Source organism: Pelodiscus sinensis, chromosome 3 (assembly GCF_049634645.1).
Source record: "Pelodiscus sinensis isolate JC-2024 chromosome 3, ASM4963464v1, whole genome shotgun sequence".
In the NCBI taxonomy this organism is placed as follows: domain Eukaryota; kingdom Metazoa; phylum Chordata; order Testudines; family Trionychidae; genus Pelodiscus; species Pelodiscus sinensis.
This window is the reverse complement of record NC_134713.1, coordinates 139,009,314-139,034,754: the sequence shown is the minus strand read 5'-3', so window position 1 is coordinate 139,034,754 and position 25,441 is coordinate 139,009,314. Positions and strand designations below refer to the sequence as shown.

Here is a 25,441-nt window from a genome sequence, read left to right as displayed (position 1 = left end):
CTGCCCTGGCACCCGAATGAGGAGAAAGATATTCCCCTCACACACAAAAACCTTAGGGAGCCTAGGCTAGTAGATTTTGTGTGCTCTGGCCCTTGAACCTTAGGTTCCCCAACCCCTGCCTTAGAGTGAGTCAGATGAAAGTGGCAGAAGCAGATGGTAGCCTTGGAAGGGGTTCATGCACATTTATATGATTCCAAGGCTACTCACTTTTCCTATGACCCATTCCTTCCATTGTTCTGTGACTTCTGGTCAGCTTTTACATTTGTCTGTATTAACAGTACTTAAATACAGGGTCCTACATTTATACATGCACATGCACCACTAAATTCACAGCACAGTACTGGCTTCATGACATGTTTTTGATTTTTTTACTACCTAACATTGCTGCCTCCTTCCACAAGCTGCCCTTTGGGGATTTATGGACTCACTGTGTGACTGCCTGCAGGATGGCAACACCCAGCCCAATAATACAGAAGACAGGAGGAGTTTTTCCTCCCTCTGCTACCATTCTGAATCCTTATGCACATATATACTTTTCCCTTTGAGGATGTTGGCTGGAACCACACAACTCAGATCCTGCCTTTACCTTGACTAAAAGATAAAATTGTGTTAGAACATGACCTGGAGAAACGATGTTAGTTAACACAGTATCATTTGCTATGGGGCAAGGGCCCCTTCCCTTTATTGGAAGTCACCCCCCATTTCACAGATCTAAACACTCTTCCATGTTCCAACAGCCTCACATGGAAATGTGACTGATTTGCATAAACCTACACAGGGTGTGTCTCCCCAGCATCTGAAACTCAAAATAAGATAAGCAATTTGCGCTACACAAATTGCGTAGCTTATTTCGAGTATTTCAAAATTGCTCATTTCATCATTTGCCCCTGTCTACTGCGCCAAATTTCAAAATACAGCGCTATTTCAAGCCATCCCTTACTCATACAATGAGGTTTTACAGGGATGGCGAAATAGCGGACACGTTCAAAGGACATGGGGTAGCTACCTCTGGTATCCCAAAAAAACGTTGCCGTGTAGACAAACCCCCAGGGACAAAGGAGGGAGACCCTCCGAGTTCCATTTTCTCTCCAAATCCCTCCACCTTAAATTCATCACACGAGCCTGCAGCTGCATTTCATTGCAAACGTCCTGCCTCCGTCTTACACAAGCCTGAGGGGAAGAGCCACTTCACACGGTCTGCTCTCCAAAATCCCACGAGTCTCCTTGAACCCTGCAGCCTACGGGGCCGTGCCGCGCGCGAGAAGAGTTGCAGGAGGAAACTGGCTCTAGCCTGCTCCCGCGCCTTTGGTAAAAAGGAAAGAGCAGCGCGGAAAAGCCCGGCAGCACGTGCCCAGGCGGAACATGGTGCCACGCGCCTTCTCCTCTGTCTTATTTATTAAAGAACCCGTTGTTCTAGCGGAACTCAACAGCCGCTAGGTTCTACCTAGAACTTTGCATGCTGGGACTTATAGTCCTGGCCACGCTAGCGTAGCGGCCGCTATCTGCTGAAGTTTGTCCCTTTCCCCACCCCGTCTCCCTCCGTTCCTTTAACTTCGCTGTCTCCAGCGGGCCAGGCCCGCCACATTCCAACGTGGGTTCCACAAGAGGGGTCCTTCCTCTCAGGGCTGCCCACTCGCTGCCCGACAAAAATATTTTTCTTCAAGGGGTCGTTTCTGCGACTGAAACAAAACTCGGAAGTTTAAAACGATGTCCCCAGTCACGCTGAAGGAGGAACTCGAGAGGAGCGGAGAGGTTACAAGACCACAAGGCGGGGATGCGAGTGAGGCACCGCGCGGGGCAGCTCCCGCTGCTGGGTGAGAGGTCAGGCTGGGGGCCTATTCCCTTCCCCTCCTCCTGACATGCCAACCCGGCAGTCGGCTTGGTAGCTGCTTGCGCAGAGTGCGTGCGGGCCGCCCCGTCGGGCAGGGGAGGGCGCAGGCCCGGAGGGGGGGATGACGGGGCGGGGGTGATCCCCGGCCTGGGCAGGGAGCGGTGGCGGGGCTGAGGAGCCCCGGGGCTGCCGCTGAGCGGGGTGGGGGGCCGGGCCCGGCCGGCACTGGCGCGCTGGTGACTGACTCTGCTTTGCTGTGCAGGTGCCAGCTTGATCCCTCGCGAGGAAACGGGCCGCTGGGTGCCAGGGCGGAGGATGGAGCTCGAGCTCATGGAGAGCGACATCCTGGAGTCGTTGGAGGATCTAGGGTAGGTGTCCTCTCAGGGGTACACCCGGGGCCAGCTCCCCCCCCCCTCCCGGAGTCCCCAGCCAGAGCTGCGGGTGGGAAGGTGGATCTGTCTCGGGGTAGGTGACTTGACCGTTTTCATGAGGGGGATCGAAGCTGAAAACTCCTTGTGCTCGTGTTTCTCTGTTAGCTCGGGGTGGCCAACGTGACACCCGCCTTTTGTTCCCTCTTCCACAGCCGCTTCTGAGGATCTCCTCCAGTGGCAGGTGGGACTTTCAACGGAAAATCTTTATTCTAGGAGAAACCTGACATTACAGGTTTTGAAATGTACAAGAAGCAGGCCTGAAAGACTTTCTTTCTTATTACAGCATGTCTATTGTATTGCCAGGGCTATGGCGTTCTGTCTGTTGATGATATATGGTGCTCTCATAGAATCCAGATAGCTGAGGAATGGTCTATATTGGGAACTTCATCATCACTACATCTTTCAGGGGTGTGAAAAATCTACACTTGTGAGAGACAGAGCTATACACTCCTAACCTCTGATGTAAAATTCTTCCTTCATTTTAGCAACCACCTCTTGGCCAGGTGGGTTGCCTATGCTGATAAGAAAATCCCTTTCATTTGCCCCAGATAGTATGTACAGTGAAACATTTTGAGGAACAGCTGTAGTGTCTTGCAGTGCCTTGCAATTGTTATATGCGTATCCTAGCAGTGTCACTTAGTGTTGAGAGAGTACTGTTGCATTCATTTTACAGATGGGGAACTGAGTCACAGAAAGACTGTGACTCAAGGTGTCATAGGAAGTCTGTGGCAGAGCAGAGAATGTAACATTTGGTTTCCATGGACAATCCTTCATTTGTAATTGAATGGTTAACAAAAGATGTCTTACTACAAAGTGTTCATTAGGTACTGAAGTCAAATAGATGTCAACAAAAACAAATACACCAAACAACTTTAAGTCTCTGATTAAAATTCCCTTCTGCTTTCATTGCCTTGATTCTTGTGATTTCATCTCTTAACTAATTTATTGACCGTCATGTGCTTTCAGGCAGATTGGGGGGTAGAGGAGAGAGAAGCAGGAAGAAAACAAAGGTTTAAGCTTTGTATATTATATAGAAGAGTAAAAAGACACAAGCCAATTTTTTTCTTTTTCAGGTTATTTTTATGACACAGCGAGCCAAATTCCTTATTCAGGGAAGTACGCTAATTTAACTTTCAATGTCAATAGAAGGTTGCACAGATATAATGAAGGGCAGAATTTGTCCAAGTGTGCTTTTGTTAATCCATCTGGACTAAACAAAAATGGTATCAAACTGTGGATTACAAGAGGTGCAACAGAAGTACAGCAGCCAGAGCAGAGACATTACTGTAGGGAAGAGAAGCAGAAGCATGTGTGTTGTGGAGCATGCAGAAGAGCTGCAGAAGTGGAGCTAGGTTATGAGGGAGATGTTATCTGGAATGGCATTCTTAGGGAAGGGAGAATTGGTGAGTGTGTCAGAAAGAGGGGTTTTTACTTGACAAATTACTTAACCCTCAATCCTGCAAAGACTTACTTTGTGCCCTGAGAGTAACACCACAAATCTTTGCAGGATGGAAGCCCTTATATGCTAGTAGAGACATCTGTCATCTTTAATATCTATCAAGAGTTGTCTGCACCAATTGTGTCAAAGTGGACTCAATCATTTGAGGTTTTACTTCAAGATATCAGGGTCCAGTTGGTTTTGAGGTTTCTTTGATCTCTTTTCAAGATGGATATAGTACATCAAAGCAATCTAGCATGTTTTATATTTACCAGAGTACACGCCATAATCTGTACTTTTATAAATAGTAAATACTTCTAAAACAGTAAATAACTAGAATGCACTGCATTTAGAGTTAGTATGTGCAACACCCATTGTAGAATTGTGGGTGTTGATGCCAGGACTGAATTTGGCCCATAATTCTCCTCATGGAGACAACTTTTCACTTCCTTAATGTCCATTCAACAGAAAATTTTGTTTCACTACTTATCTGTATCCAGTGTTTCCATTTTGCATTGTCTAGCAACCCAGTCAAAATATGAAAGCAAATGGCATGTGGCAGTAAATAAACAAAAAGGTAATAGTCAGGCACCAGTTACTTAATTTATTATGAAGTAATAATTCCAGAGAGGTACTTTAGAACTGCAGAAAGAATAGATCAGTAAACTTAACATCTATGATAAGTTGCACTCCATATTTACGTAGCATTGTTCAGAATAAAAACATTTTGAATCCTTACACGTTTGCTTAACTCAAATGTTTTTATGGTCCTGTTTCCCCATAATTAAACTCCTGAATTTGTGTGACATTTCCTAGTATCTTCAACACTTCAGATATAATAGTGATACTCCTCACATTTGCATGTAGATGTTAAAAAAATCAGTAGCAGAATTCATTCATAATAGACTGTCAGGCCTTGATTTACAGGGGGTTATGATTTTTATATAAAAAAAGGTGTAAATAGAAATTGTGTTTTAAAAAAAAAAATAAAACAAGAATCTATAAGAAATAAGGTTTTAGGTTCTGGGCTCTCAAGAGGATATCCCTAACTTACACAATACAGTGCTATAGGTGTCAAAATGGTTTTTAAATGAAATTTAAATTTGCTGCAGTACAGGTAATGTCCTAACTTTTGCTGATGTTGAGGATGAACTTGATATACTACTAGCATTATGATCATATTGTTGAAGGTAGAACTAGGAGTATCTATCTTGGAGCAGTGGGGTGGGCCCTGATTTTGGGTGGTTGGGCAATGACAGGTGTGGGAGAGGAGGCAGGAAGGATCCGGGCTGCTTCCACTCAACCTCTGTAGTTGGACTTGTGGGTGGGCCATGAATAGGGTGGGCCATGAATAATCTGTCAAGAAGCCTCCCCAGGCACACATCTTGGGCAGGGGTTTGGGGCACTGGCACCTATTCCACTGCACCCAACCACCCGGTGCTCCTGCCGGAGAGTGGAGTTAAGGGCTTGCCTGGCTCTGTCTGCTGGGCACTTTAGATGGGTAATAGTGACTAGGGCTCACCCAGCTTTGCCTGATGTTCTAGCTAGGGAGCAGGGTCAAGGGCTTGTCCCACTCTGCCTGCCTGCCTGCCTGCCCAGCACTCCTGCCAGGAGGCTGGTGATGGGAATTTGCCCCACCCTGCTTGCGTGGGTGCGGAGGCTTTCCCGCTCCCTGGCTGGAATCCCATTTGCCCTGACCCCACCCCTTGGCAGGAACGCTGGGCAGAGTGGTGCATGCCCTGTACCTGCTCTTGGGCTGGAGAGCTGGGTGGGTGGAGCTGTGCAAATCACCAACCTTGTTCCTTGACAGAAGTGCTGGGCAGAGCAGGGCAAGCTCGTTCCATGGCTGAAGCACTGGGCACAGTGGGGCTAGCCCCCGATCCCACTCCTTGGCCAAACCCCTGACCCCGCATCCCGGCAGGAGCTCTGGGTGGGCAGAGCATGGCAAGCCTCTGTGCCCCAGCCCTGCTCTCTAGCTGGAGGACCAGACGGAGCCAGGCAAGCTTCCAACCCTGGGGCTGCAGGGCACCTGGCCAGAGTTTCTCCCAAGGCCAGCAGCAAGGGGTGAATGGAAATCTGCCTCCATCCTGCCTGCCTTCCTTCCCCCACCTCTGTCATTGCCTGCCCACACAAGTGTTGTCTGGTTATGCCACTGATTTGTGCATCTTGGCAACTGCGCTACTTTGTGTTAGTGAATTTTTACCATGTACAGAAATGAAGGGTTACAGTTAATTGACCATGTATAACTGAAACAGCAAAAAAACTCACGTAAATCGAGGCCTGACTGTACACATGTAATAAGTGGTACTTTTAATTTTGCCTGCCAGTTACAAAGGTCCATTGTTAGAAGATGGAGCACTTACTCAAGCAGTCTCTGGTGGAGCCGGTTCCCCTGAATTTACCAAACTCTGTGCTTGGCTGGTGTCTGAGTTAAGGTTATACTGTAAACTAGAAGAAAATGTGCAAGCAACTAACAGTAAGTAATCACAGCCTTGAGAACAAAATTGTGCAGTTAAAAAAACTTTTTTTTTTTAAGGTGTGTGCGCTATAGATTTGGGCTGACACTTAAGTCAATTGTGCCACAGACTACTGTCTGCATCCTGTCAGTTTGTGGATATTTTCCATTAGGGATGTGAAATCTCGTTTTATTAGTTAACTGGTTAAACGTTATGTTAACCAATTAAACTGGGGGAAGGTGGAATGCTGTCTCTTGTGGATGGGCAGCAGCTGCTGCAGGTGGGGGGTGCTCCAAGTCCCCCAACACTTGTGGCAGGCCCCGTGGGGTTGGAGCAGGCCCTGGCCTGTGACAGATGTGGGGGGTGCTCCAGGCCCTGCCAGTGAACCATAACCAGTAAGCATCACCCAGTAAGGGTGATGTTTACTGGTTGATCATTCACATCCCTATTTTCCACCTATTTTTTTTCAAGCTGACTTGGTGTGCATCCAGCAGAGTTCATTATTGAGATGAATTTTCTACTGAAGTTCGTTTTCCCTTTTAACTAATATTTCACACAGATGTGTGTGTTCAGTTCTTGAATATGTTTTTATTTTTTGTGGAAACAGTTTTATCAATTTCAAAATAACTTTTTTATAACTCTTTGAGGATCCAATATATTAAATGACTAGAATATTTACCCAGCCTTGCTCGGATCCTTAACTCACGTAAGGTTTTTTTTTCTTCATTTAAATCACTGTTCTGGGGTGGGGCTGGATATGAGAGAGGACAAACCCAGCCATCTCTCCCTGCAGCAGCTTGGGTCCAGGTGAGAAGTGCCTGTTCATGGTTGCTGCAGTGGGTACACCCAGGAGAGGGGTGCAGAAGGAGTGCATGTCCTCCAGCTGGGGGACAGACAGATGCATAACAGACATACAAATAGACAAACTCTGAAATATATAGTAGAAAGCTGTCCCTTTCTCCACCCCTGCTGGCCAAATGGGGTTATATCTGTGATGATCCCCAGCTCTCTCCTCTGTCACCTGTGGTCATTCTGAAGTATAACTGTCCTTCCTACCAGACACCTCCCTTTCCATTTTATGAGAAACAATCCAGTGCAAGACACGTCCCAGTGTCCTGGCACAACCAACCCCTGACCTTGCTTTAAAACATTCTAGAAAATGTTTCAAACAATTTTGTTGAGTTTTCAGTGAGCTCTAATTCTGGCAATCTTCATGCTTAATATATGGATTCTGATACACAAAGGGTCTCCAGAGCAGGTATTCAACAGAATTCTGAGTATTTTTGAAATTGTATACACCTCTTACCTATTTTTGTTACAAGTAACACTTAACCGTAATATTTTCTTTAATCTTGGAGTTACAAACTTTCCTGTATTTTCCATTTGTTTACTTTGTGAAGTAATTTTCCCTGGTATAGGTAGTTTTGCCTTTTGTTAAAGAAAGCATTCAAAACTTCACAAACTTTTTTTAAAAAAGGAAAATATAAAAACACAGGGCTTTTGCACAAGGAAAACATCTTTTGTCATTCTAAATGTTGTAGGGATGTTAGCGATCAAGTTATAGAATAGTCGACTAACTGCATTCTTAGAGGTTAGTCCACTATTCTATAGTTCCTGAGGTGGGGCTGGCAGGCAGTGCAGTCTGACCCCACTCCCAGGGAGCCCCCTCTCACCCTGCGCTCCTGCCTCTGTATTGGAGGCAGCAGCATGGAGTGCCAGGTGGGAGCCCGTCCACAAGGGGAGCCAGTTTAAAAACCAGCTACCCCTGCAAACCGGCTGCCTGATGCCCTGCCCCTGCCTGTGGGGGGGTCCGAGTTCCCTGCAGACAGAGGCTGCTGGTGGAGGGGAAAGAGCAGGGAAGGCTGCTGCGAAGCAGCCCCTGTCTGCGGGGGTCCTGTGAATAGGGGCTGATACTGGAGCACCTTGTGCCCGCAGCCAGCCTGGGCTGCCGCAGCCAGGGGCTGCTGCCAGAGCAGTTTCTGCCTATGGCGAGCCTGGGCCCTTCATGGCAGCCTCCCCTGGCTATCAGAGGCAGCAGCACGGAGCGGGAGGCAGGCAACACCACGGAGAAGGTGCTGGGAGAACCGGCTTTTAAGCCAGCTCCCTTCAGCACCACCTCCTGCTTCCCTGCCTCCACTTACTGCCTGTGTATCAGATACAGAGGCAGCACGTGGTGGGGACGGACACACGAGTAGTTGACTAGATTAATTGATAACCCTAGGCTTATTGGTTAGTCAACTAGTTGACTACTCACTTACATCCCTTAAAATGTTGTACTTAAGTTACTTGAGTGCCCCTCTTACTAAGAAAAAACAAGTAGGCGAGGGTCATACATGTAAACTTAAAAGGGGTAGGCGTTTGGTGTTCTTGAACTTTCTTATCCAGCAATTCTTAATAGAGTACTTCAACCAAAATCATCTAAATCTAAGATATGTATTGCTCTGATATTTAAGTGACACTAATTCCACAAAGATTCCAGATTGATATCTGTGACATTGTTGGTAGCCATTTAAAGTAAAGATGTTACCACTAAGTGAAAAGTCCCTAGACTGTGAGAGACAGCAAGTGGAACCATAATTTTGCAATCACTGAGGAACTACTTGCCCTCAAATCAATCATGCTGAATCCTAGCCTTTGAAAACCCAGAGGACTTCTGTGTCTTTCACCTACAGCAGTATTTTCATGTTGATACTTTAACATGTATAAATCTCTACCGTAACCACATTTTTTTTAAACAAATCACCCCAGTCTCCAAAGTCCTATAGTTCTTTAATTTATAATCTCAAATTCAGGAAATTTCTGAATTGATAAAATACATTTTTTTTTAAAGGTCCAAATGAAGCAGAAGAGTTCCAACTTGAAGTGAGTGGACTGCTGGGGGAAATGAACTGTCCATATGCATCACTAACAACAGGAGATGTAACAAAACGTCTTCTCAATCAGAAGAACTGCCTCTTGCTGCTCAGTAAGTTAAAGGGAACGTTTATATGGAAGCCTGCTAATGGAAAAGATTCCACCCCTGTTCCTTTTTATGATTCTGAGATAGACTAGTGATAGCATTATGGTGTTTGTTTCCCACAAAGAGGGAATACTTTTTTCAGTAATTTTTGAGAATTTCACCTATGTATTTTCTGTTACATTTCAAAGGAAGGCCAAAATCCAAACAAAAGAATTAAAGGAGTCATAGTACACTGCTGAATCTTCACATAAATTAACAGCCACTTAATAGTCTGTGACTAGTAGAAAAGATACGAGGGATTTCAGGGAGAGCATCTGTGAAGAACAGGGCAAGGACCTGGTGGAAAAACCTACTGCATTTCTCTCTACATGATGTGTGGAAGAGGATAGCATGATGAGATTCCTATCAGGGTAAAGACCTTGGATTTTGCTCAGAGGATTCACTTTTTGTATCTGACTCTAATAGATCTATCATCAGTTTGAATCCTCTATCATGGCCTTCTACCTGACTCTTTGAGTGGGGTGTACAGGTGATGGACAGTTAAGAACACTATACCACCTCCAAAAAACCCCCACACATCTCAAAGCCTTAAGACTTTTGGGAAGGGGACTTTTTCTGTCAGCCTCCTCCATAAATACCTCTTGTATCTTTTGTTTTGGTGTTTGAAAACAGCAGAGTAAAGTGACATTCTTGCTAATTCCTACACATAGTATCCCCATTGTATTTTGGAATAGAAGAACTCTAAATTACTGTTGAGATTACTAAGTGAAATTAAAGAAAAAATATACCATTACATACATTCATACATACATTAATAAAAACGCTAAAAATTATAGGACTCACAGGCTAAAGTTACACAAATTTGACATTAAATATAATGCTGAATTCTTGTACGTAAGAAGACACTTCACAAGATTTTGTTTGTATTTTTTTGTTTGTTTTGGTAAATTCCTGATCCGTAAGATGATGCCAAGCCCCTGCTGCCACAATATGAAAAGCTTTTCAAAGTTCTCCACAGTGAGCTTCAGCATCAGTTCCTACGTTCTTTACATACGGCCACCAAGAATAGCTGTGATTTGTTTTAACTATTTCCCAGCCGGTATAACTCTCCAGTCCCTTGGATGATCTCCAGTCCGTATTTCCTTGCCAGTCTTTCACTTACACTTCTAGCCTCCAGCCTCCCTGCTTTGAGCCAAGACCTTGGGGGTCCTGTCAACCTGGCTCTGAATCCATGTGCTAGCCCCTTCTTGTGTCTCTTTTCCCGCCCCCTCCCCCCTTAACTCTCCATTCTCTGCAAAGGCCTTACAAGGGAAAAGCCATGCTTTGACAGACAGTATAATGAATTCTGCTGGAGTGGGGCTTCTTCAGATTGCTGCAAGACGGCCAGTTGCCACAGATGTGGCATCGTAGAGCTTCTCCTTCTCAGTTGTCCTCTCGGAACCACACACTCCCACCCAGTGATTGTTATAAATATGAGCTTTTGTTGGATTAAAAAAAATCCATTCCTAAATCTTTTAAAAATGCTCTGTTTGTGCCTTTGTCACTTGTAAGTATGTTAAATGTACTGAGAATTAAAATTGATGCATCTTACTCCAAAATCTAATTTTCTTATCCCAGCATACCTCATCTCAGAACTGGAAGCTGCCAGAATGCTATGTGTGAATGCCCCTCCAAAAAAAGCACAAGAAGGAGGTGGTAGCGAGGTCTTTCAGGAGCTAAAAGGCATATGTATTGCATTAGGCATGTCCAAGCCTCCGGCCAACATAACTATGTTCCAGTTCTTCAGTGGAATCGAAAAAAAAGTAAGATCCAAAGGAACAAAAGTGTATAAGAGTATTGTTGCTTTTATTTAAATTAGCTCCATTGCCTCTTGTGAAACTCCACTAGCATAAGGAATTAATGTGGTTTACAGAATATGTTATGAGCCACAAATAAATTGCAGATATAAAAGGTGTACTGAAGGGATTCTTTGTTGTTAAGACCTTAGGTCAGGGTTCTGTGTGTCTTGTGGCTCTCTCATTACCATGAAGGGCGCTTCATTCCTTATGCTGCTCTGTCTTTGAGTCATCACCTGCTGCTGGGGACTCTCAGAACCACTGAGCTTAGGTTTGGCAGATAAGTTAAAGAGAAATTTGTTCCTCATTACTACCTAGCTATATGATCGGCTTTTTAAAGGCACCTGTTATCTTGAAATCTAGGTTGGTTGGTCTCTTGACACTAATTTTAGCCAACTAAAGTCCTCTCGTCATTTCTTGTGATTTTAATAACATATTCCTTTTTTTTAAAATAGTGTTTTCTCTACCTGTTGCTCTTGCAAAGAGCAAAGGGAAAGCTGAGTATCCAGGAAAAACCGTGAATGTGTGATCAAATGCACAAATTAGATGGGGGAAGGAAAATATTTATTCTTTGTTATAGTTACTATAGGATTTTTTTAAACACAAATATAACTTTTTTACATTATATGTCGCTTTAAAGTTTACATAATTAATAAGATCCCAAAATCCCTTTCAGAAGCCTTTTGTTACTCTTAGAAATTTCTACTTCATCTAAGTCATGGTTGCTAGAATTACTCACTTGGAAGTCTTTAAAGAGAATTTGATATACCAAACTTGTTTTCTGTCAGATTCCCCTTATTTAAGAGGGGAAAGATAATACGGAGATTACAGTTCTGTGGGTTAGGGGTGAGGAGGGACTCAGGGCAGGGACGTGGGGGGTGCAAGATCCGACAGGGACCACGCTGGCCGGGAGGCGGGTGGGAAGCTTACCTACACTTCTGCTCCCTGCTGCCCCAATGAGGTTATAGCTATCCCAGTCCCCATTTTTAGCCCCTTGCTGTCCCCCCTCTCCCTTGTGGTCATTACACAGTATAGCTGTTCCTGTTAGCAGCCCCTTCCCTTTCTATATTTTGGAAAACAATCACATTCCAGGTACATCCCATTGTCTTGGCACAACCAAACCTTTACTTTTCTTTAAATTATGATAAAAAGAAGCTACATACCAAATTTTGTGGTCCTAGTTGTTACTGTTTAGGATGAATTCTTGAACAAACAGGCAGATGGGCATACTTGCTTGCTCACTCACAGACAAACTCTTAAATATACACTAGAAGATCAGAATCTAGTATGTCATTTTTGCATAAAAAATTCATACTTTTAAAATTTTCATAATTGACTTCTCTACCACTTTTTTGCTTGATTTACAATGACTTTTTTTGATAATCAACAATGCTAAATCTGTTAAATGTAAAGGGATACTGTTAAGGCACGTTAGGCCTCAAAGTCATTTTGTAATAAAAACTGATTGAAAGCTTAATGAGCTATATCAGTAAATACTTAAAAAAAAAAAATAGTGGAAACTTCCTTTTCAGGGAATTTGCAGTGTGTGCAATCCAAACATCCTGGTAGTATTTAGAAACCAAAATGTGTGAAGCTGATTAGACACTAACTGTAAACAAAAGTGAAATGTAGTGGTCCACTTTCATTGAAAAAATCTGAATGAAAGGCAAAAAATAAAATATGTAGTGAAAAGTTCAGACTCGAATACAGAGTGATGATAGTAACACACAAAAAAGGAACTTGGGGTTTTCTTGGTTTTAATATGCAAAATTTAACCTGACAGTGTATCCTCTGAAATAGACCTGTACTTTCTCCTTTGTGCATTTTACTGTTGGAAATCAAAAGTTTACTGTAGCTGGCATTCTTGTTAATGATGCATACAACAATTTTGTATCTTGTTTAAATCAACCATTAGTTTTGCTGTTCTGGATGTATTGGGGTTTTGAACCACTTAGTAAAACAAATAGGTATTGGAGATGTATATTAATAAGCAGCATTTTGTCATTAAAAATGATTATGAAATAGACAGGGACCTAGAATTACCAACTTAGAAATTTTTTCAGGTAACATTGTTTTCCAAAAACTTTTTTGGAATAGCAACATTTTGTAAATCACAGATATTTACATGGAATGCTGGTAGTTGTAAATGGTATGTTCTGGCAGGAATAGAGGGAGATAGGAAAAAGTTTCCAAATTTTTGAGAGCGCCAAGGATGCACTTACTAGTATATTGAAAAGTTTGAAATGGGCTTGTGCTTTAGTGTACCAATTGCTGTAAGCAAAATGTTAAACTTCACAAGAAAAACCAACAGTTTGGAAAAAGCATCACTTCTGTTATGACAATGACATTATTTGGGGCATGACATGCAGAGGTACTGTTCACTTGCAATTCCCATTGGTTTCTGTGGGACCAGTCTTCTGACTAGTCGATATCTTTTTCTGCCTCCTATCTTTTGAGAGAGAGGCAGCAAAGGGGGGTGGAGTGGATCATCTGTGCCGCGACTGCCTTGGGGTTTTAAAGTGGCAGCAGTGCTGCCACTTTGAAGTACCCCTTCTCCCTCTTCCCCCCCTTTGCTGCCTCTATATAATAGAGACAGCAAGGGGGGGATATCAACTAGTCAAAAGACTATCCAATAAGCAAATGCTGATCCGTCGAGTCGACTAGTCTTTAACATCCCTAGTCCGTAGTTGTTTTGAGATTAGAGAAATGATATAAAATAGCTGAACACAGCTTATTTGGTGAGCATTTAAATGATCATATTCAATATTTTTTTATAACAGTTTTATATGAAGAAATGCTATGAAGCTAATTATATATAGGATATAATTTCTGTGTTGAGATGCATCAAATGTATGATTTTCCATTTTAATCACAGATGTTTCTTGTCTCAGAGACCATAATGGAGTCTGTTGTTCTATGCATTTTCTCTACTTTTTAGCTAAGATTACTATATTATTTGTAACAACAAGACTTAAGAATTTTCAGACACGAATATGATTGAGATGTTATTGGCTCTTTTTATGGCACAATGTATTTTGGACAAAAATTGATGTTACCTATATAATGCTTCCTGCTTCTCTCCCTAAATTTGATCTTTGAAAAGCAGTGTTTATGGCCACTGTAGCATGTTTACAATATATTTTATTACAGCTAAAAGAAACCTTAGCAAAGGTTCCTCCTGGTCATGTTGGAAAACCTTTACTGAAGAAACCATTGGGACCAGCTCACTGGGTAAGGAACAAAGTGTGTAAGAGTCTTTTTGTCTCCTCTGTCTGGTAGCTTTACCAAAAAGTTTCTGTGTGTGTGGTTTTTTCTTTAATTTTTTTTAAATAGTTATCTTGTGTATATTTTAAGTAAAGAAAAGGACAATTTCTAACATTTCACCAGCACAAATGGTGAACATAATGTTTTGATGAAAATCTTTTTAAAATAGGAGTTTTAGTAAGTTTTGAGTAACCGCTCTTATCCAAGAAAGCAAACTACAACAAATCCATATGCAAGTACAGACTCCTGGCAAGAGATCGATCAGAATTGCCTTTAAGACTGAATGTCTGCGTTTTGCCCTACCAGGGTTCATTGAATGCTACCCTAAGAAGCCCTAGTGTCTGCAAGTGTTTCTAGTGGAGTTTTGTGTCTCTTTCTGATTATGAACCATAAAGGAACATCTAGTTGATGCATGAGGCTGCTTTGGTGCATCGTAGATGCTAATCAGGATCCTCATGCAGTATTTCAAACAATTATCTAAGTACTGGTTTTTATTCTTAGTACCATAGCTCTTGTTTTAAAGATACTTTAGTTTTGAGGCACTAGGGGACTTCAGGCTTCCTCACACTTGAGTATAAATCCTTGCATTTCTTTGACTTTATATCTTGTTCATATTTTTATCCTCCTTACTTGTTTGCTCTGGCCAATACTGGAGGAAACAAACCAATAGCTTGAAAAAAAGTGTGGCATATAGAAATGTGATTCATTCTTATAAACAACATTGAACACTGTTCTGATGAGTCTATACTTGGGCTGCCATGAAGAAGGTAGAGCTTTCATGGCCATTAGGGAAGCAGTGTTAGCAATTGGTTTTTACATTTGGGGCCCAATTCCATGACTGGAGAATGACTGTGAAAATTGGGTCTTGTGAATATTTAATAGCTAGATAATGTGTGATGAAGTCATTTAATATGTGCTTAATATCTGAATCTGTTTATGCCATTGTGTCGATTATTTATTGTTTCAATTAGAAAATCTAAAATGTATGTCACACTCATGAATTTTCTTTGCAGGAAAAAATTGAAGCAATTAACCAAGCCATAGCCAATGAGTATGAAGTTCGGAGAAAACTGTTAGTGAAACGTTTGGATGTAACTGTGCAGTCGTTTGGCTGGTCAGATAGAGCTAAGGTACAAATTGCTTTCTATAAACATGCTGAACATTCAGATCACTTATGCTTTATATAAAATATATTTTAAAAACTGACTTTTCTTGCTCTTAATGGAAAACATCCCCTTATGTGATATTTTTGGTTTATGGATTTCTGAAGAAGAGTAAGTTGACTGCAAAACTCTGTTATATGATTTAGTAACTACATATGTGCCTATAAACTACATTTTGCATTGTTTCACTCACAATTCTTCAGAATCCTTCAGACAGCCTCTTTACTTGGTACCATTCTGTGCTGTCCACTAGAGCGATGTCTCTTCCCAAATCAAGCTGCATCTGCTTAATGCAGATGCATTATATTTATGTAAGGCTACACTGAATGTTTCCATGCACTTCAATTTGCTCTGTGATCCTGGCTGTTAGGTAATATTTTGGTGTATATTTTTGTTCTTGAATTGTAACATTGATTGTGATGTGACTTCATCCCCTTTTGAAGTTAATTGAGTATGATCATTCTAGTTTCAAAAATAACTATCTGATCTTCCTTATGACAATTCCGAAAGTATGGATAGTAAAAATTGGGTACGATTATTTTAAACGAAGTGTGACAAACATTATAAAACTGACTTCTAAAATTATCACTCTTGTGTACACTGGGTCTATAATGGGGCAGGTAGTAAGCACTACCCCGTAAACCAGGTGTAGGTGAGTTTCATAGCCAGATGATGATGTAGAGTCACATGTCCAGTATCTTTTAACTAAATGAGTTACATAAAAATCAACAGCTTTTAAAAATTTTTTTTTCTGTATTTACTTTCTCTCTGGCTTGGGATCATCTACCATTAAACAGACAGGGCTTGTAGGTGTGTCACAAGCGATGGAAGGGAGTGGGGAATATGTCAGGTTTCATTGATAAACTTGTAAGAGACGTTTAACACTTCATAGCATTTCAACAAAAACTGAATCAGGTAGTGAGTTTTGTTAGAAATGCCTGGGGACTTCTATAGAATCATAGAATACTAGAAATGGAAAGGACCTCTGATGGTCATTAGGTCCAGTCCCCTGTCCTCATGGCAGGACCAAGCACCATCTAGATCATCCCTGATAAATGTCTAGTCAAATAGCTCTAGTCATGGAGATTCCACAACGTCCCAAGGCAATTTATTCCACTGTTTAAACACCCTGACAGGCAGGAAGTTTTTTTTCCTAATGTCCAACCTGAACCTCTCTGCTGCCATTTAAGCTCATTGCTTCTTTTTCTATCATCAGAGGCCAAGGAGGACAATTTTTCTCCCTCCTCCCTGTGACACCCTTTTAGATACTTAAAAACCGCTATCGTGTCCCCTCTCAGTCTTCTCTTTGCTAAACTAAAAAAGTCCAGTTCTTTCCGTCTTCCCTCATAGGTCATGTTTTCTAGACCTTTAATCATTTTTGTTGCTCTTCTCTGGGCCGTCTTCAAATTTTCCACATTTATCTTGAAATGTGGTGCCTCGAACCAGACACAGTATTCCAACTGAGGCCTTATCTGTTCAGAGTAGAGCAGAAGAATGACGACCTGTGTCTTGCTCACAACTCTCCTGTTAATGCATCCCAGAATCAGGTTTGTTTTTCTTTGCAACAGTGTCACATTGTTGACTCATATTTAGCTTGTGGTCCACTATGATTCCTAGATCCCTTTCTGCAGTACTCCTTCCTAGATAGTCGCTTCCCTTTCTGTATGTGTGAAACTGATTGTTCCTTTCTAAGTGGAGTACTTTGCATTTGTCCTTATTAAACTTCATCCTATTTACCTCAGACCATTTCTCCAGTTTGTCTAGGTCATTTTGAATTTTGACCCTATCCTCCGAAGCACTTGCAACCCCTCTAAGCTGTATCATGGCTTTTCAAAACCTGTCCATTTTTTCAAAAGAAGTGTCTTGTAGGAGCTCAAGGTTTGATCAGCTGTTTGAATTCAGTTCAAGAAAAGCCATGTTCTTCATTGGATTTTCAGTAGAAATGTATTTAAAGAGGTGTTATGAATACAACAAGGAAGGACTAAGGACAATGTTTGGGCTTGGGAAGTAGCTTGAGCTCTGTGTGAGATTGGAATTGAACTACCTATGGAAAACTAGATGTGCACAGTGTTCAAGCAATGGCCATATGTGTTATCTTAAAACTAGAAGACATACCCGATATTGCTCTGGTCCTTGAGGGCTGGAAGGGGGGCTGCAGGAGTCTCTGGGTAGGAGCCTAAGGTGTGGGGGAGCTGCCGAAGTTAGGTTTGGAAGGTGACAAGGCGCTTAGGGGCTTGCTGTCCCCTTGTGGTGATTTGTGAGCATAACTGTCCTTGCTATCACTCCCCTCCCTTTTTGTTTGATGAGAAACAGTTGGATTCCATGCACATCCCATTGTGCTGGCACAACCAAACCTTGACTTTGCTTTAAGTTATGATAAGAGGAGGCTGCATACCAAAGTTGGTGGTCCTTGCTCTTACCATTTAGGAGGAGTTCTTGAACAAATGGACTCACAGCTGGATGGACACAGATGCACAAACTCTCTTATTTATTTTCCTAGCAACTTTCAAAGATGTTGTTCATTTTAAAATATGAACTTTTAAAAAACACTTTTATAACTTCATTAAGAAGTAAAGATTGCAAATAACAGCAAGTTATTGCTTAATTGTATTGATAGAAACTGTAATAAGGTTTCACATTTGATGACAAATGACTTTGTTTTCTTAGCTGATTTACATTATGCCTTATGTATTAGAGATTTTTAAGGTTTTTAAAATGTTATAGGTGCTCTGTGTATTGAATGTGTATTCACCTCAATGTTGACTTTATATATAAGATCTCAAGTGTTTGGATTGTAGGTCAAAAATGGAAAAACATTGTACTCCTATTTTGTTTCCCAATATATTCTGTTTTTTCTGCTTTTGCTTTATCAGGTTGTAAAGTAAGCATTCATTCAGTTTTATCTTCTTTATGGTAAACATGTAATCTTTAGTCGCTAATGTAAAAGTATAAAGTTGGTTTTATGAAAGAATATTTTATAGTGCTTATGTTTGTCCCTGAGTAACCACTTTGATCTACCCACTACAGCTCTTATCATTCCTGTTTCCTGTCTTGAGGGGATGCTAGAGATGGGAATGGTAAAATTTGTAAAGTCACCTTGAAGATGTTAAAATATCAGGAGTTCAGCTGGAAGAACAGATTCTCCCATCCACCTGCTCTCAACCAGCATTGTCTTCCACAGGCAATCCACGGTTCTGTTACACTTCTTCATCCATTTCTCCACTCCTTTGTTGTTCCCTCGCTCTTGTATCCTCTGATCCTGTCCAATTTACACTCAGTCTTTATGATATGCTAGCTACCTCTAGCTTTAATTAATGTGGTTTTACTGAGCATCTTACTTGAGGGAGATGTGTCTACCTTGCCATAGGTCCATTTGGGGAGGAGGTCAAGAGAGCAAGCTACTAATGGCAGAAGACAATGGGGAAGATGCAAATGGGAAAGCAACAAGCTGGTATTTGCTTCCAGCTGAACTTCTGACTGCTCATCTTCAGAGTGACTTACCATTATTTTCCTGTAATCTCTCTTCCTTAAATAGATTTTTAACTTTCATTACCTTGATCAATTGTAGCTCCCCTCAAACACAGGAAACAGGAACCGCTGATGGTAGCGGAAGCAGCATGTGAACCAGAGTGGCTTCTTAGGAAAAAAAATGAGGTAAAATATTCCTGTTTTAGCTCAATTTTTTTTTTTAAAGTTACATCCCTGGCAATTGGCAATGCAAGTTACAGGGAAAGCATTTTTCAAACAGATTCCTGCAACTTTGCAAAATGTCCATGTAAACTTACCAGCCCATGCACATCTACTTACCTGTATGCTATCATAATAATGATATTTTACTTAGCCTATCAACAGTTTATTCACATGAGGGAAAGAGAAATGTGAAAGGTTGTTTTATATGTACTAACTTCCTACCCTTTCAAATGGCACACCGATATACTACTTAATTAGAACAATATAAGGAAGCTGGTCAGTTATGAATTGCAGTAGATTTCAATTGAGGCAGGTGCCCTGAGCAGATTATTTGACTGTTCAAATCACCCATCCTCAACCCATTGATCTACTGGCTTTTTTGTTCCCTCTGTCTTTGGAATATACAGAGTTTGTTACCCAGGTGAACTATATCTAGCAGAGGACAGTAAGCAGTATTGTTGCAGCAGCTGGGAAGAATTAAATAGGTTCTGTTATTTAGTACAATAGGTGACAGATTTAAGAAGTTGGCAAATAACTTTGGCTAATTAAATAATGGTTAGAATTGAGATGTTAAACACAATAATCACATATTATCCCTGTGTAATGATATCTGTTTATGGTTCAACAAACCATAACAGACCATCCCTAAAATAAATGATCTCTTTCCTTTTGATGATTGCATACACACTGATGGTATGTAATTAGGTGCTTTACAGAAAAATGAGAACTTCATCTCTGCTTCAAAGAGCTTGCAATGTAGGGAAGACCTGCCAAGAGGAATGAGTAGCATTAAACTGACTTGAGGTTTTTTTTTAAACATTGTTTAGGAATTGTGCGTGTATAAAAAGAAAAGTGAGGCTGGATACAATCCATATCAGAAACTGTCATTGGCATTGTGAGGGTATTGATTGGCTGGAATTCTTTTCGCCACATAGATAGTTGATAATACTGTTTGCGTGATTGCCTACTGAAGACAAATACAAAAATGCAGAATAACAGAATATCTTTCTCACTTCTAACAATTTTCAGCCATAAGAAGAAAATGTGTGCAAAGTAACACGTTGGCAATGAGATTAGAATTAATGTCATTGTGTGATGAGAGTGAAAATAACATGGCTTTCTCAGTCCTCTGTACAGTACTCTTTAAATTAAAATTAAATTATTTTTTAACCATTTTGATACTCCTCTTGTATTTTAATAGTACAAATACATTTTCATGGTCCATTTATTGATCTGGATCTTTTTGTTGGACACTCTCTCACATACTGATTCCTTTAACTAATTGAATTGTTTATTTTTCTTTCCTCCAACAGAGTCAAACAGAGAAACTGGCTAAAGTCTACCAACCCAGACGTGCCCTCTTAACTACTAAGTGCACTATTTCCATTGCTCACCTCTTGGCAGCTCGGCAAGATTTGTCAAAGATTATGAGGACAAGCAGTGGGTCTATCAGAGAAAAGACTGTGTGTGCTATTAATAAGGTATGTCTTCTGTGACTGCTACGAGTTGGCAAATGCAACTTCATACCAGGCTGTGAGCATTGTCATTTCATTTTAAATGTTTGAATTTGTCTCAATGAAAGACTTGAGTGTTTAAAACACTCAGTAACATTCTGTGTTTTTCATCAAAGTAAATGTAAACTGGAAAACAAGTGATGAGAAACTTATCTTCTTGCTGCTAATCCTTATGCACCAAAGCAAAGTGCATGATATACCATGAATTAGTTTGTAATTTTAGGAACCTGTAACTTTAAATATTTAAGGTCAAATTCTGACACCCTCATGTGCAATGAATAGTATCTTATTCCACAAGAAGCCATTGCTTTCAGTGCATCATCCTATTCTGTGAGAGAGAGTGGTTCATAATCTCTCCCTTAAGCTGTTACATCATTGTTACACTTGCACTTTCTAGTCAATCTCCTTGACGGGAGAATGCCGTGAGGGAGCTACTTGTATACTTGTGGTGATATCATTTCATTATCACGGTTGCAGGGATTGATATTGCTTTGATGTCATTAACAAATATTTTCATCACATCTAGTATAAATAATTACATGGGGTATATGTCGGTTGGCAAAATCTGTGTTTTGCTGTTTAGAGTCTCTTATGAGTTTTGATTAGGTTAAATTTATATAGTCAAGGTTCATATTTTTAAGAGCAAGTGTTGCTGTGGAAAGAATGTTGCCATTTTTTTTTCCCTGAGAATTCTGGCTTGCCCCCTAAACTTGAGACTTATTAGCATTACATTAAAATGGATCTCCTCTTCAAAAATGAACATGAAATGTCCCCTCCAAAGTACTAAAGAACGTTTCTGTGTTCTGTAGCACTCAGTGACAGAAGACAGGATTGGGCTTTGTTGTACTGAACTCCGTACAAACACAAAAACAGTCCCTGCCTCAGAGAACTTGCATCTGACGACAAGGAGGTCTAGAGGCCGAAAGGAAGGAAGTGGGTAGACAAGAATGGTAGTACAGGCCGGACATCCCTGCTCCAGCACCCTTGGGACCTGACCCGTCCCCAGTGACGGATTTTGCTGGATATGGGGAGTCCTCTTCCACCAGCCTCCCAGCCCACTGCTGCTGTGTGTGGCTGGCTTCTCTCCAGCCCCACTTCCACTGGGGCTGCAGCCCCGTTGCTGCTTGGCTCGGGTGCAGTGGGCTGGCTGGAGCTCTCCAGATATGGAGCTCCCCTGCTGCCGCACCCGCCTGGGGCTCCTGGGACTGGGTTTGTCAGCCTCGCTGCTGCCATGACTAGCTGGGGCTCCTCGGGAATGGGGCTTGCTGGCTGCCAGCAGCCCTGCTGCTGTTGTACCCCCGCCAGGGCTCCCAGAGGCGGGAAGCCTGGCCCAGGCTCCCCAGGAATGAAACTCCCCAGCCCTGTTGCTACCCCAAATGGCCTGTGCTCCCCAGGATTGGGGCTTGCCTCTGCTGTCAGCCACGCAGATGCTATGCTCTCCAGGGACAGAGCTTCCCAGCCCTGCTGCTGCTCAGCCTGGCCTAGGCTCCCCAGGGATAGGGCTTGCGGTCCCCCTGCTGCCATGCCTGGCCAGGGCTTCCCAGAACAGGGTTCCCAGCTGCCGCTGGCCCTTCTGGTGGAGCTCCTGGCAGGCTCTCATACTCCAGTTCTGTGGCTCTCTGGACCAGCAACATTTGTGGTGCTTTCAGACCATGGATGTTGCTGGACCAGAGAGTCCCTGATTTAGGAGGTTTAACCTGTAATCAGAACAGAAGGCTGCATATACTATTCACTAGAGAGATAAGTTTGCCCTATTAGATCAGACTGATGATCCAGTGCCAATATCTTGTGTCCAACAATGGCCGGTGCTAGAGGCTTCAGAGGAGTTTACAAGAAAACCCCTATGGGTATGTCTACACTACCCCGCTAGTTCGAACTAGCGGGGTAATGTAGGCATACCGCAATTGCAAATGAAGCCCGGGATTTGAATTTCCCGGGCTTCATTTGCATAAGCGGGGTGCTGCCATTTTTAAATCCCCGCTCGTTCGAACCCCGTGCCGCGTGGCTACACGCGGCACGAACTAGGTAGTTTGAACTAGGCTTCCTAGTTCGAACTACCTAGTTCGTGCCGCGTGTAGCCGCGCGGCACGGGGTTCAAACGAGCGGGGATTTAAAAATGGCGGCGCCCCGCTTATGCAAATGAAGCCCGGGAAATTCAAATCCCGGGCTTCATTTGCAATTGCGGTATGCCTACACTACCCCACTAGTTCTAACTAGCGGGGTATTGTAGACATACCCTATGATAGGCAGATGTGGGATACTCTGTCCTTCATGAAGGTTTTGTCCCAGTAGTTAGAGGGGTTGGTCTAGTTCTAGCAAACATATGTCCACATTACCAAACACACCATCGCATTTGTGTGTTAACAAATTCTGCATGGATTGATTGTCATGGGGACATGGTAGGACATTGTTGAGTGAAAGCTTGCACATGTGCTGCCTGATATTCTATGATGTGCCTGATATTTGGTCACACTACTTACATCTCAGTGGCTGTTAGATCAACACCATCTTATGAGTACTAAATTTCCTAGGAAATGATATTTTTATTGACTTTTTAAATGTGTGTTAGACATACAGATGAAAACAAAGAGTGATCCTTTTACATAGTCTAAAAACTGACAGCCACTCCAGTATTTCAGTGGATTCAGTTAATACTTTGAGGCTGTTTATATAATGCCGTATCAAACTACTTGGGACTTGATTCTGATCATGCATTGATGTTAACATCTGAGGAACTCCTGTTTCGAATTTAGTGGAGTTACACTAGTTTTATGCTGGTGTAAAGGCTCTTAATAGACTTCTTTGTCATGACTCAAATTCCAGACTGTCATAGAAATATTAAACTGTTGCTCATGGTATCATATAATTAGTAAGTATGATTAAGGAGTTCTACTATCATGCAATCTTTTTCTTACCATTACAGGTATTAATGGGCCGAGTACCTGATAGAGGGGGAAGACCGAATGAAATCGAGCCTCCCCCTCCTGAGATGCCGCCATGGCAGAAAAGACAAGATGGTCCTCCACAGCAAAGTGGAGGCAGAGGAGGAAGAGGTGGCTATGAATCATCATATGGAGGACGAGGTGGTTATGAACAAGGCGGTCATGACCGAGGAGGGCGAGGAGGTTATGACTCATCATATGGAGGACGAGGAGGTCATGAACAAGGGGGTCATGAACGAGGAGGTCGAGGAGGAGGACGGGGTGGTTATGACCATGGAAACAGAGGGGGAGGAAGAGGAAACAAGCACCAAGGAGGCTGGACAGATGGTGGCGGAGGAGGAGGCTATCAGGACAGCAATTACAGAGATAGCAACTACAGAGATGCAGGTTTTCAAACTGGTGGCTATCATGGTGGCGGTGGCGGCTACCAAGGAGGCGGCTACGGAGGCTATCAATCTTCTTCATACACAGGAAGTGGATACCAGGGTGGTGGCGGCAGCGGTGGTTACCAGCAGGACAACAGATACCAAGATGGCGGGCACCATGGTGATCGAGGTGGTGGAAGGGGAGGAGGGAGAGGTGGCCGTGGAGGCCGTGGGGGCCGTGGAGGCCCCGGAGGAGGCTGGGGAGGCAGAGGTGGACAGAACTTTAATCAAGGTGGGCAGTTTGAGCAGCACTTCCAGCATGGAGGCTATCAGTATAATCAGTCTGGATTTGGACAAGGAAGACACTTCACTAGCTGAGGCTACTAAAGCTTTACACTTCAGCAGAGCTTGAATAATAGATACCTAGTTTCAGAGGTTTGATCTAATGCTTTTTGAATTAGTACAAGACGGTATGTGTCCGGCAAGGTTTCATAGACTTGCTTCAACTAAACTGTAGGTTCTCCTACAACTCTGATGTTCTTTTTGTTGTTTGACTGAAATAAATAAGTTGCCACTCTTCACTGTGGTTAACCAAATCTTGAACCAGTAGCTTTGCTTCTTAGATTGAATCTCTTTGATCAAATCATTCTGTTATGAAATTATTATCCTAACGTCCGTTCTGATGGTATATATACTGATACTAGCAGTGCTTTTCTGGTCAGACTTGTAATTCACACGCAACATTGAAAACTAAGTTACCTTTGACATGTTCGTCTTCATTTCTCTTCCAAAATATGCGTTAGGTTATATGTTTCAAACAGATTTGAATACTGCTTTTGATTTTCTGCCCAGTTGTCTTCACCAAGAAAAGGTCTCTCGCTCATGTTCACATATGCCTGGTTCCAAACTGCTTACTAACTCAAAAAATCTGTTGTCTATTATTTGAGCTCTGCTGCAGATGCCACATTCAGTAGCCTTATCTTCCACTAATTGAAAATTGTATCTCCTACTCAACTGTGGAGATCTCACCTGCCACCAGAATCTGCAAAGATCATTTTAAAACCAAGCTAAGTTGTGAACCAATAGTGTCTGTAGGGCTGTAGTTAAGTCTAGCAATTCAAACTGACCTGCATCCATCCAAAACAAGTTGCTCCTCTTACAAACCTAATTTTTACTTGAAATCGGCTAGAAGGAACAGCAAACTTAAAATTGTTTTATGCACGAGTTAATGCCACTGGCTCAGCAAATTCAGGGCAATTTGTTTTGGGGGGGTTATCTCTCTTTTTTTTTTTTTTTAAATTTTAATTTTTGAAGAAATGCACTACGGCCTGGAAAGATTAATTCCTGCCTGGAGGAAGCCCTTTTACTATTGCTGCAGAAAATGAAGCCTGGCTGAGTTTAATGTCTTGACATTTTTTTTCTTTTACTGAAAGCCACATAATGCTTCTTGCTGGGATTTTGTGTACATAAACATTGTCAAGCTGTGAAAGAAAATGGCTGAAGGTGAGCTGTTGTATAAAAGGTGAGCAATAAAAGTATCTGTATGTTCTCCA

General features: G+C 42.2%; 1 protein-coding gene across 4 annotated transcripts; it reads left to right on the top strand.

Moving 5' to 3' along the window:
* On the top strand, window positions 1–25,441 carry FAM98A (family with sequence similarity 98 member A). 4 transcript variants are annotated; one of them, XM_025188782.2, is made up of 10 exons: window positions 1–1,814; window positions 2,094–2,199; window positions 2,415–2,443; window positions 6,028–6,176; window positions 8,987–9,121; window positions 10,733–10,917; window positions 14,101–14,181; window positions 15,228–15,344; window positions 20,381–20,548; window positions 23,505–25,441. In XM_025188782.2, exons 1-10 carry the CDS (start codon window positions 1,708–1,710, stop codon window positions 24,264–24,266), a joined length of 1,839 nt encoding a protein of 612 aa, XP_025044567.1. In that variant the 5' UTR covers window positions 1–1,707; the 3' UTR covers window positions 24,267–25,441. The 4 variants fall into 4 exon arrangements, with proteins under 4 accessions (XP_025044567.1, XP_075781101.1, XP_006131385.1 ...); XM_025188783.2 differs by lacking the exon at window positions 1–1,814 and adding an exon at window positions 1,862–1,899; XM_075924986.1 differs by lacking the exon at window positions 2,415–2,443 and having other exon boundaries at window positions 1,690–1,814.

What these genes read in the sequence shown, in the direction of transcription:
- FAM98A (XM_025188782.2), top strand. Translation starts at nt 1,708, where the DNA reads ATGTCCCCAGTCACGCTGAAGGAGGAACTCGAGAGGAGCGGAGAGGTT. An exon ending in CATTGGGACCAGCTCACTGG is followed by an intron (nt 14,182 to 15,227) that starts GTAAGGAACAAA and finishes TTTTCTTTGCAG; the next exon opens with GAAAAAATTGAAGCAATTAA. An exon ending in GCTGGTCAGATAGAGCTAAG is followed by an intron (nt 15,345 to 20,380) that starts GTACAAATTGCT and finishes TTCCTCCAACAG; the next exon opens with AGTCAAACAGAGAAACTGGC.